The sequence below is a fragment of the Hetaerina americana genome, unplaced genomic scaffold, assembly GCF_022747635.1.
Source record: "Hetaerina americana unplaced genomic scaffold, ioHetAmer1.1.p SCAF_3, whole genome shotgun sequence".
NCBI lineage: Eukaryota > Metazoa > Arthropoda > Insecta > Odonata > Calopterygidae > Hetaerina > Hetaerina americana.
In genome coordinates, this window is record NW_027286874.1 from 56,083,609 (window position 1) to 56,096,009 (window position 12,401).

Below are 12,401 nucleotides of genomic sequence, written 5' to 3' on the forward strand. Positions count from 1 at the left end.
TTTTAAAAGTTATTTTGTGTCCCTTAATAATATAAAGATCTCTTTTTTTGTTCATCGTAACTCTGACTACCCACAAGAAATACATACTCAAAAATGTTAGATAATATTCAAGAGTCAGTATTAAAGCTGGTTCTCCTTTGAGAATATGAAAAATCATTCTCAAAATCAATGCAATTTGAGTATTGTGAAAGCAGGTTTTCATTGAAAATGTATGATCTTAAGTTGGATAAAGAAATTTTTTAGTCATACTTTTTTAATTTGGTTAATTATATCTCATTACCCATAGTTCAATGGACCTTTAGGAGAAAATTCATCATTTATTTTCAACTGGTAATTAACAATTTATTATTAACCGGCCTAATGAAAAATATTAGAATGGAATTTAATGACTTGAGGACCCATGGTTTCTGTTAATTATCACCTACCTAAATTCGAAGGACTTCCAATTATTGTTAACATTTTTTGGAATGCCTTTTCCAATAATGGTCTTTCATCTTCCATTACAGATATATTTTCTGGGTAATGCTCTACCTCATCAAAAAAATTCATCACTGTGTTTGCATCTGTATTTAAAATTCTTGGAAAAAATGTACTGATGATTAATCTTTACTGAGAGTGCTTTATTCTATCCAGCTTAATAATAATAATAATTTATACTAAGGAGGTAATGGAGAATTTATGGCATTAATCACTGCAATCCCTCTATAGTTCATAATCATTGGTATATATCTAAGATTTGATTTATAGTCTTTGTGCTACGAATGACTTCAAAATTACATAGTACAATATAAATTGTTGGGTTTAGAGCAGTTGTTTGTTACCTATAATCTAATAATTATTCGTATCCTTATTTTCTCACATTTTAATGTGATACGTTGAGCTCAAGAAGAGAAAGGATTATTCCGAAAGCCTAAATATTTTACTATGTCACATGTTTGATTTGCTGGAAAATATGGATACAATAGAAGATAAACTCTAAGAGAGTAAGTTGGCTTAAATATAATGATCATAATTTAGAAGAAGAAAATATGCAGACATTTAAAACATGTTTTAATGAGCTTTTAGGAATATTACTATAATATGATCGTGGCATGATAAAAATTTGTACCTGAACTCTCTGAGTATAGTTATCATATTTTCCTCATCATAATGGCCATCAGTATTTCGTTCTGGTGGTACTTTAGCTGCCCTCTTGAAAAGAAGGTTGTTTTGTGCTTCAAGATTGAAAACATGATCTGGAGAAAATATATATGATAGATTAGTTAGAAAAACTTTGGCATACATAAATTCAGCTGCACAATAAAAATGGTCTCATTAAACTAGTCATCAAGCCATGTATTTCTGCTGAGAATGGTTTTATAGATAAAAGAAGGTACCCCTTCATTATAATTTGCATACCTTGTTAATTCTAATACATATGAATGACCATTATCAATCCATTTTAATAACTTTTGTTCTTTGGGCACCCATTATTGAATTCAATTTTAATTCATCCGTCATTTAAATGTCTGAGTATATAATTATGTAGCTATAAGTACATAATTGGTGAACTCAATGGAATTTGATATTATAATCTAATGAATTTTTTAAAGTTTTATTGAAACTTAAAAAAAATTCAATTACATGATGGCTGGTAAAATTTTTAGATATTAAGTATGTCAATTGATGATTTCTGCTCTGCCTTCAATCACTGCATTTTAGAATAAGTAATTCTATTACCTTGCACATGCTAAATATCTAAATGTAACTGAGTTTTCTACCTATCACAATTGTCCGGAAGTGCTATAACAGATTTTGTCTATGAAATGTCTTCTGTTTAGCATATTAAAGGTACCTACTCTGTCTTATTCTGTTTTTCACAAAGTGTTAACAAACAAAAAGAGCAAGCTTAATTGAAAAAGTCTTTGATCAGAGAATTACTGTTTTGAAATGATTAAAACTTCCTCTTTCTCTCTCTTTTTCCTTTGATCCTTAATTAAATAATTTCTGTTCCTCACAACCTTCTTAAACCTGCCAATATACTAAATCCCTTACTGCTCAGATGTAGTGAAAACTTACATTGGGTTGATCCCATAGTGACTGATTGTTTTGGAGTTCTTCAGTGAGCGATCAAGGCCCATGGGTTAGCATTTCCCTTTTTAGCCTTAATTTTATCCTCATCCCACTCTATACCTCTCACTACATCACGATATTTGGTCATTGATAACCCCAATGCAATATCTAAAATATTATTATCGGAGAATTACTGTTGGAATGATATCCACTTGCCTGCAATATTGGTTTGTCTAAATGGTTTCTACATGTATTTTGTGATTCCAGTGAAAATTGCCAAAATAAAAAAAATATTGGTGATTATATTCTTAAATAAATAAGTAATATGAAATATATATTGGTGGATCGTGATATCAATATTTTGATCATTCATACTAAAATGCTACATAAAGTGTTGCCTAAGCTTATTGATGAAAATGATTTTTGTATATTATGGGATGGCTCTGATGTATTCTAGAATTATATGACATTGAACTAACATAAATATGAACACTATTGTGATTCTGCCTTTCAATTGGTGTTGACATTATGCCCATGCCCTAAAGCATCTCTTTAAAACTGGGTCAAAACCATCACTATCAATATTTTCTGTTGAATTTACATTTTATTGTTCAAACAATTAATGCATTATTTTTTGTACTATGAATTTTCAACCCATAGGGCATAGTCCCTTGTAAACACAGTGATGTTCAATAACTTAAGTGCAGTAGAAGAAATTGTGATTTATTTTAAATGTCAACCTCTTATAGGATAAGGCAGTGCTAGGGGTTTCTTGTTTGTGTCTTCCTTTTGCAATGTGAACTACCTGGATTGTCATGTGTTCTAAACCAGGTCTTGCTACTAGCAACCTATTTTGTAGGTAGAAAACTCAAACCTGGTATAATTTTTTTGTCAATTTTTGCCGGAATTGGAACCTCATCCTCCTCATCTTCCATTTCTTCATCTTCCTCATATTCATCATCGTCATCATTAAGGGAAAATAATATCTTAGCTTGTTCATATGTCTTAGGAAAACCATCCAGTACAAAGCCTTGTTTTTGGCATGCCTTAGAATGGAGCTTCTCTTTTAAAATCCTGGAAAATTAACTTAATATTAAATTACATTTTTCCATCATGATAGCCAAATTTTTGAGTGAGGGGTTGTTCCTACTTAATTATAACATCTTCCTCTTGAGAAATGTTTTCAAAATTTGCCTCTTTCAAAGATTGGTATAATTCCATCAATTCTTCATTATCATCCTCATCATCAGTTTCGTCATCATTTTCATCCTCTTTCGCTGTACTGCTACCTGATTTTTGACTTGCCTGTTCTTTTTTCTCTAAGGCACGGAGCTTTTCTTCCTGTGAATGTATATGTAAAGAAAGCATATTTGAGTTGCAATTGAACTGATAACGAAAGAAATATTTTATAATTAATTTATTTATATTTAATCAGGTATTAATTTATCATTAATCAAAAATCCTTACCATTTTGTCATTGAAATCTCGCAGTACATTATCAAGGGTAAGATAATGCAGCTGGTAATGTCTGCATATTCTGTTGGCTAAGAATGTCTTACCAGACATGGGTGGTCCATGGATGAAAATTTTTATTGGCTAAAAATCCAACAATGTTAGGATGAATACATGTGAAATTTAGGGAACAAATTTGTGGTGAACATATCACTGCTTATTAAATCATGGTTGGCTTTAACTATTTAGGATTCATTTCAGCATTTGTTCATTGGATGCTAGTTCATTATATGAAAGCTTCTGATGCTATAAATGGGAACAATAGTTATATTAATTATTTAATCAAGTTACTCCTTTGAAAGTTCTTAATAAATATTGTAGAAGATTCATTGCACAGTATCATAAAGTTTCATAGTTTAAAAGACTGCATATTTTATGTACCGATTTTCTGTTAAGAGTTCCATAATGTGCCATCTAAATGAATGATTAAACTACAATTTGTCAAGTTATGCAAACAATCATTTCAATTTATTTGTCATATGTAGATATGTATGTATGCTAGCTGTAAAAATGATTGTAGTGGGTGAGTCTTTAAGATAGGTTAAGATTATTTTTAAAACATCTTTTTTGTGGTAGTGCTTAAAATTTTTTATTTTCCATTAAAAATATGAAAAAATATGGGTAAATTAGACAACTCTTTCCTTCAAAAGTTGACGTGCAAGTTTGTGGGTCTGAAAGAGTGTGAAAATCATGGCTATTTGACTTCTTGGACTGTTCCATTGCAAGAGCTGTCACAGATGTTGAAATCAAGATGTTATACTAATTTGCATGAGTGGGGATTCAATTATGATCATCAAAAGTTAAATATCCTAAAGATCTAAAGGGTTTTTCATAACTTTTTACCTTTTAAATTGCATTTTGGTGCAGATTTGGCTTGACTTAATTCATTTTCAAATTTTATTAGGACTGACTTTTATGTATTGAGCTCCTCCCATGTATGAACAATCTTCATTGACAATCATCTGCAATTACTTCGTTGCTTCAAATTTAGTATCAGAGGGGTAATGGCAAAATCTGAGTTTTTTGAATAGCACCAGCAAATTCTTTTGGACTGCTGTAACAGTCATCTGTCCTATCAGTCAAAATATTGAATCAAATTGCTCATTGCATACTTGATAATTACACTACTATTTGATAGATCTTTTGACTGTTTTCTCAGGCTTTTAGTGGATACCATTGTTTTGCTCCCATCTTTTCAGCTGTTTCATCACATACTACAGCAACTAAATTTGTTTGGCTTACGTTTAAATTTTTTGAAAATATTATTATATAAATGCACCTTTTCTCAGAAATGGTTGGTTCAACCACTTTTGTCCAAATGCTTTTGAGCTTCTCCACAATATGCTTTTCTGTTTGGAACGATGGTTCTTCTTCAGTTACAGCTTTGACTTTAGCCAGAAAAATATTTTACAACTTTTACATGAATGCAAACATTTCATTCAAGTAATTAGACATCTGCACAACTGGCCAAGTTGCAGGTATATTTAACTCTGTAATTTTGGACTGATATATCAATTTCTTGATAAAATTACATTGCAGCCCTGAGTAAATGCTCAACATTTTCATGCATCCTAGTGTAAAACAAGGTAAGAGGCATTCTCTTGGCAAGCAAAAGGCTAGATCTGAATATTTTGAAAAAAAAAACTGTCAAAACTTCTCCAGCTATGCTTTCTGTCACTATATCACTGAATAGATGCCAGCTTTATTGCCCTTTCTGGAAAGGAGTGATTATCGTCAGTTTAGGGATATTTTGCCTGGAGAATTCTGAATCCTTGTAGCCTTTCACCAGGTTCTGTATCTCATCCCTCCAAAAATTTATGATATTTCTTAAGTGCATTACCTTTTGTTTAATTCATTTTTGGAAAGTAGTGGAATTGCAGTTTCAATGTATTAAAAAGAAAAGCAAGTTGCTTTAGCGCTAATTTAACTTTTACATATAGCCAGATTTGAGTTATGCCAATTCAAATTAGTATTAAACCATGATTGCAGCATTATTTGTTAGGCCTTTTGTGATAAATAATGCCAAGAAATAAATAAAATGTGTTTTTTCTGCCTATCTTGGATCAACAAGCTGCTGCCATATAATATGCTAAGTAGAAAAGTTGATGAACTGACCTCAAAATTAGCAGCACATAAGATTAATAGAAAATCCCAACTTTCATGTGATAACAGAATATAAAATATATTCTTCTACCCATTCCAAGGCTAACTTAATTAGATTCAATTTCAATTCATATTCAAGTCTGTCTAGCTTGAAGTCCATCATGAATATCAGTTCTCCTCAAACAGTAATTGTATTATGGCATACCTTTAAACCATGAATCATCACAAATTCAGCAACAATGCTATCAATATTCTCTAAAAAGTTCAGCTCATTGTCATCTGGAACATATTCCAATGACATATTTTCCAGAATGTATCTCGGCTGCATATTTAGATTCATTGTCATATGGTTATAAACTTCTTCCTGCATGAATAATTCTAACCAATGAAATTATTGATTATTATGTAGATGGTACACTCGCGTATTTATTAGGAGAAAAGTGGTCCTTTGCTTACAGTCATGTCCTTTAAAGCTAAAGCTTCTTCCTTTGTTGTTTTACCCAATTTTCCCGAGCCAAGTGCATTGCTGATGGCCTAAAAAGAAAAATCTATGCATTATTGATCAAATTAAAAAAATGTTCACTTAATTTATTGAGATATTCATCTACCTTTGTTATGTCCTTCAAGGTAGACACAGTTTCTTCTAGAGCCAGAATGTACCATCGTTTCCTTGGCATTGATTTAATCAAATTGTAAATAATCCTAAGTAAAAATTATAACATCGTCCACAGTTATGTGTTGCTACATCCTTTTTCATTTTTAAGTAATTAAAAGTTAAAAATTTAACAAATATCACATGAAATCCTTGCACAATTGAATTGACAGAAGTGGGAAAGAAAACTTAGAAGAGGACTTCAACTGTTGGAAAGGAGAAAAGGAAGTTTTCCTAAAGTCCTTATTTCACAGAATGGGATATAGTATATCAAGATCAATTAATGGGATGACTATTCTCTTTTTTTAGTGACATTTACTGGATGAAAATGTAGAAATAATGGTGCAACTAGAATAAGGAAATGCATTGCAGCAGAATATAGTCCAATGGAATAGATTTTGAATTTTTTCTTCAACTGTCACCAGCAAGGGAATTTTGGCCTCATGAAAGGAGTTTTTTTTGGAAATTTTGAGAACTGACCTTGTAATGCAGTGTCAACTTTACCCTCGTCAATCAAAGAAAACAAATTTTCTGGCTGAAAGCTATTATTATATTTTGCCTTATTTTTCTGATACAATTGCCTACCATTCAGTTTTTCTTCCTTTTATTTTGCCTCTTGTATTATAGGCATAAATATACTTTTATCTTTCATTGTTGGAAGGGTTGGACTATAATGAAATATGTGGATTCTCTTGGGGACAATTTATAAGTTTCATGCATGAGTGGTATGCAATTTTGTATTCCCAACATTGATTAAGGAGAAAATCGTTTTAGCATCATTTATTTATATCTGGCCTCTTATAAATTGCATATTACCTACATAAAAGGGAGATTTTTCATGAAATATATTTTTCTTTTATAGCTTAAACATTAACCATAAATCATGAATAAATATTCATTTTATACTAATATTTCACAGTTTTTTTAAAGGATGGATCAAGAATACTAAATGCCCCAGGAGTTGTGGTTAGGAAAATATCTGCAGCTGTTTTTGTTGCCCCAAGATCTCCGGCAGTGAGCAGAGAACTGTCTCTTTTTACCTACAGTTGTGGCAATCCTAAATGAAGGGCAGAATCAAGAAGAGAACTTTCCCAAAAGGTAGGTAAAAGATTAATTCATTTTACTTAGAAAGATCCATGATGTAAAGCAGTGGCACATAATTATTCCCAGGAGGAAGGTAGGGCAAAAAAGGTTCATGTAGCCAGGCCATTTTAAATAAAATACCCATAAGATTTTCTTCTAATCCATAAACCAAACCACAGGCCACTACTATAGTTTTCAACTGCTTCTTATGCTGTTGATGGAGAAATTAGCTTGAAAAAGATTATTCTGTTGATATTTGAGTATTTATAAAGAAATATAATAGTTAAGACAAAGTTTTACCTTTTTCCCAATCTTAATTACTTCCTTTTCAAGTGCTAAGTGATTCTTGTAGTTTATATGGGCCCTTCTTAAACGGTAGTCATCTTCTGTAAAAGGTTCATTTGGCTCTTCCTGAAAATGCATAGGTAAGTTTTATTGCTTTTTTTAAAAAAGTTGTACTTGCATTTAGTACGTCTTCCTTACTGGATCTGTTGGCTTAGTGAGTGCCCATGTCAAAACTGTTGAAATCAGTATGAAGTTAATGGGCTCATTGGTTTCCCCATTTTCTTTTTTTGCAGTTATTTCTTTATCCAAAGCTATACCATGAAAATATGAAGAACAAGTATGATCATTTTTATTAACTTTAATGTAGTGTTACATATTATTGCTAAAGTGATGAGCAGTAAGTGCATTTTGCTCTCACAAATGTTGCTGAATTAAAGCTAATATTCCTGAGAAAGGATTACTTTAATGAAAGTGCTTAATTTGTGCTTTGGATTGTGAGAGGGATTATTAAATGACCTTATCAATCGATGCAGCCAAATTAATCTATCACTACTGCTTTCAAGCATGGTCTTTTATTTTAAATGGCTGTGTTATTGGTAGCAATATTGTTAACATTTTCACCCAAATAGGAAAGCCATCATGTCTGAGTAACAGGAATATATTTTCTGAACCCTGGACATGAATGCTCCTCAAATCAATGAATTAAAAATTTCTTCTCAAAAGAGGTATGGTCATTCAAAGTCAATCTCTAAAAGAAATTATTAGGACATATTTGAAATTTTGAATGTCAATTCCATGTGTTTGTGTGTTAGGCTCAGTGGGGTGATGATTATGTACATACAGGTAACTTCAAAAGACATAGCAAAGTAATAATTCTTCCAACTGAAGCAAACAATGAATCATTTAATGGGTTTTCAGTCATTAAATGTATGGGATCACCATTGATACAATGAAATTACTATGTTATCTTGTATTCTCTTCTATAATGCAAGATAATTCAATGATCTTGGACTCTCTCTATAGATGGGAAAGTAGCTCAGTTTAATTTTCCGCATTTATTGAAGAACAAGAAGCTTTTTTAATGTTAAACAGCTTCAAGTGTGCTGAATATACATTTAAAACACAGTTTATGTATATAAATTAACAGGGGCGAGTTGAAAGATAAGAATGGAATTAAATTAGGTATGGGTGTCTAGGAGTGAAAGGTTAAGTGAAGAGGCAGAGCAGAAGGGTGGAATACAAGTATAGGCAGAGGAGATTCGGGGAAAGTTAATTGTTAGACAATAAAATTGGGTGCTAGAGTGTGGGGTGGGGAGAGGAAACTGCCGCTAGTCAGGATAGGTGGTGGAGAAAATATACCATTCATTACGGCAACAGAGTGGTCTTTGTATAGAAGCATTACATAAACTTCATATAGAATTTCGAGTTTTTATTTTTTGCTAGTGGAATGTTCTTTTTCTGAAATTCGAGTTCTAATAATCTTCTTTCGAAACGCATGGTCCTGTGTGAAGTACAGGTCCCTGTATACTGCTGGTACTATGATTGGTTCTAGAAAAATGACCGTCTTTCGTTTGGCCTTAATATCATTGTCTCGCCAGCAGCTTGGATATGTATCGTCCAACGGGCGATTCAAAATTAGCGCCCAGGGTATTCAATGTGGAAGGCAGAGGCAGCGGCCTGCTGGCCTATTTGCAGCTGTTTCATTGGTCGGGAGACGTGTGTTTTGCCCGGTTGTGTACAGTTACATCCTTCCTAACGTCGAAATTTTCTATTTTGAGTCCGAAACTCATTTTAAGAACTATTTACGCTTTTTATTACGCTATAAATCCTGAGGCTGCGCTCTCACCCGTCTTTCCATTTACAAAATCACGTGATTATGCTCCGGTTACATTTCTTTCGCCACATTCACAGGTGGAGGGAATCCCTTGTCTGAATAATGCCGGAGAATATCCTTCAATCCGTGTAAATAATATCAGAAAACTTGGAATCAAGTTGAACTGATAAGTTTAATGATAAATATTTTCCTTACAATGTATAAAAATCTTTCAAATTTGCGTTAATTACTTTTATGTACCTTCAATCGCCCACTTGGCCTCATTTACTTGATCTAGATTTTCACTTATGTCATAAATAATATATTTACAGCCAAGCAGTTTGGTGAGCAGGCTACTTTTATCAGTGTCATCCACAAGTGCTGCAATTTCTTGCGGCTTCTCAAACTGAAAAAAATAAGGTTTTTTTAGAGGGAGTTGTCATTGAATGTGTTCTTCTATCGGAGATCGTAATCACTGCGTACAATAGTTCAGGAAGAGATAGTGCTATGAAGAGATTAGGGCAAAATAACTCGCTCAAAACTGTTCCGCACTCTAGGCAGGAGTTTCAAGGATCAAAGTACGAGGGTAGGCTGAAAAGTAATGCTTGTAGAGCGCGAGCAAAAACAAATGGCAAGATCGGGAAAAAAGTACATTAATGCACATTCTTAAGTTTCAAATAATATGCATTTATTTTTCAACATAGCTACCGTTAAGGCTAATACATTTCTCCTAACTTGTAACAAGTTTTTTTATTCCGTCACTGAAAAATTTTTCCGACTTTTCTCGAATCCAGGACTTGACTGCTGCCCTCACCTCAACGTCCGAGGTGTAATGATAACCCTTGAGGTGGAGGAAAAAGTTGGGGAATAAGGAGGGTGTGGAATCGGTTCAAATTTCAGGTATCGCGGAGCCTCTTCAGTTGCGCGCGAGGTGTGTGGACCAACGTTGTCATTTTGCAAGATTATTGGCGCCAGGCTGCCTTTAACACGACAAACCCGACGTCGGCGGTATTTTAGAGCATGTATATGCTGAGAAGAATTTACCGTTGCCCCTCGTTCCAGAAAATCGGTCACATAAACTCGGTGAGCATCCCAAAACACAGTCAAAAGAAGTTTTTTCCGGATGGTTGTCTTTTGAACTTTTTCGCCTGAGGAGAAGACGGATGTCGATTTACCGTAGACCTATCAACAGCATCGTCGTCATAAACAGTCTTTAAACGACGATGTATCTCAGTAGGAGTCACTTTTTCAGCAGTTGAAAATTCGTTAACAGCACGGTTTAACTCGCGTTTACTACACAGCACTATAACAAGTCTCCGTACTCCCGCATCTTGAAATACACCGGGTGAATGACACGACCTCAAACCTGCGCATGCATATTGAGGGAAAATGTTACTTCCACATTCCACCAGGAGTGCTTCTGAAGGTCATTTTTTTGTAGTCTATAAGCATGTGAGCATTCGAGTGAAAACTCATTCGATGAGAAGAAGCCAAAACCGGAGCAAATATCGGGGCCTTGCCGTCCAGCAGAGGGTTGGGCCACTCACTACTCATGGATAAAAATTGCGGGTCATCAAGCTTCATTTAGACAATACTTTAAGGATTTCTATTATTGCTAACTGTGAGCGTATTATAAAATTGGTGTGATGGTAAGGGATGATAATCAATAGTAATGAGGTTTTCGAGAAATGGGAAGGCACGGTTAAACAGTAAAATAGGAGGGTAAAAACTAGTCTGTGTAGAACAGTTGTCCAACTAAAAGTGTTTTAGACAAAGATGGTAAAAGTAGTAGGGATATACAAAGAGGAATGCGTTAAACGAAGAAGCTTTTGCGAGGAGGAAGTTGATGACAGAGATCTTGATAAAGGTTGATAAGAAAATATTAAGGAAAACTTAGATATTTGGCGAAGTTTTGCTTGGCGCGGAAACATGGCCGTTAAAGCAAAAATATAGTCTTTGATTGGAGACTTTTGAGGTATGGAAAAGGTAAAATGAACGGGAAAGAAAACAAATAAATGACTAACAAACCGAACGGTATTAGGGTTAACCCTGTGAAATTTATCCATGATGGAAAGGATTGGAATGATTTCCATCATGGATAAATTTCACAGGGTTAACCCTAATACCGTTCGGTTTGTTAAAATTGCCAGCACAGCAGAACAGGGTAAACTTTATTTTAAACTTTACATTAAATACCGGATTGCGTCCCTGAACATCTTTTTTAATAATCAGTGCCTTAAGTTAGGTGTTACGCCTAAATATGTGTGCATCAAGACATCCTCGACATCCCCGTCGGCTAGACATGCAGTGAAGTTTGCAGAGAAAGCATGGGTCCGACGTGAGCTGAGTGTATGGTTTGGGAAGAGAAAAGCCATATCCCATTATCTTTTTCTCCTACATGGGGAATTAGGCGCAAAATTACACCAAGTGGAATTAGACATTCTCCTAGAATATACACGCACCCGAGCAAGTGAAACAGCACATAATAAGTTCAACACCATCAAGTCCAAGCTGACCAGACTTCAACTCGCCCAAAGGAAAATAAGCACCCCGGTCCATCCAGCAGCCGAGAAAACGGACTTCGAGTTTTACCCCAGAGTCGTCAACCTGTCATCTCATCAGTTCCCACCAAAAGAATTGGAACTCTTAAACAAAGGTATGAAGTTTGCTCCACATCTACCTCTGACCCAACACGCTGCCAAAAACCTCGCGGTGGACTGTGAAATTGCATTAAGACTAGAAAGCTACGGCACTAAGCAACTGGTGGCAGAATCTCTTAAAAATCACTTCCAATTGCCCCCGAATAATAAGTGCAACACCGAATCCCGCCTAGACACCCTCAGACACCTCAAGGAGTCGATTATGAGTGAAAACCTTATAATCACTAAAGCCGACAAAGGT

At 34.2% G+C, this 12,401-nt stretch overlaps 1 protein-coding gene across 1 annotated transcript; it reads right to left on the reverse strand.

Moving 5' to 3' along the window:
* Nucleotides 1–3,198: 3,198 nt before the first annotated feature.
* Nucleotides 3,199–12,059, reverse strand: LOC139690051 (adenylate kinase 7-like). Its single transcript, XM_071587241.1, has 9 exons — nt 11,963–12,059; nt 10,676–10,866; nt 9,762–9,906; nt 7,886–7,998; nt 7,703–7,813; nt 6,124–6,201; nt 5,873–6,031; nt 3,520–3,648; nt 3,199–3,393 (listed from the first exon to the last, which is right to left on the reverse strand). The coding sequence occupies exons 1-9, from the start codon at nt 12,057–12,059 to the stop codon at nt 3,199–3,201; spliced, it is 1,218 nt and encodes a 405-aa protein (XP_071443342.1).
* Nucleotides 12,060–12,401: the final 342 nt, after the last annotated feature.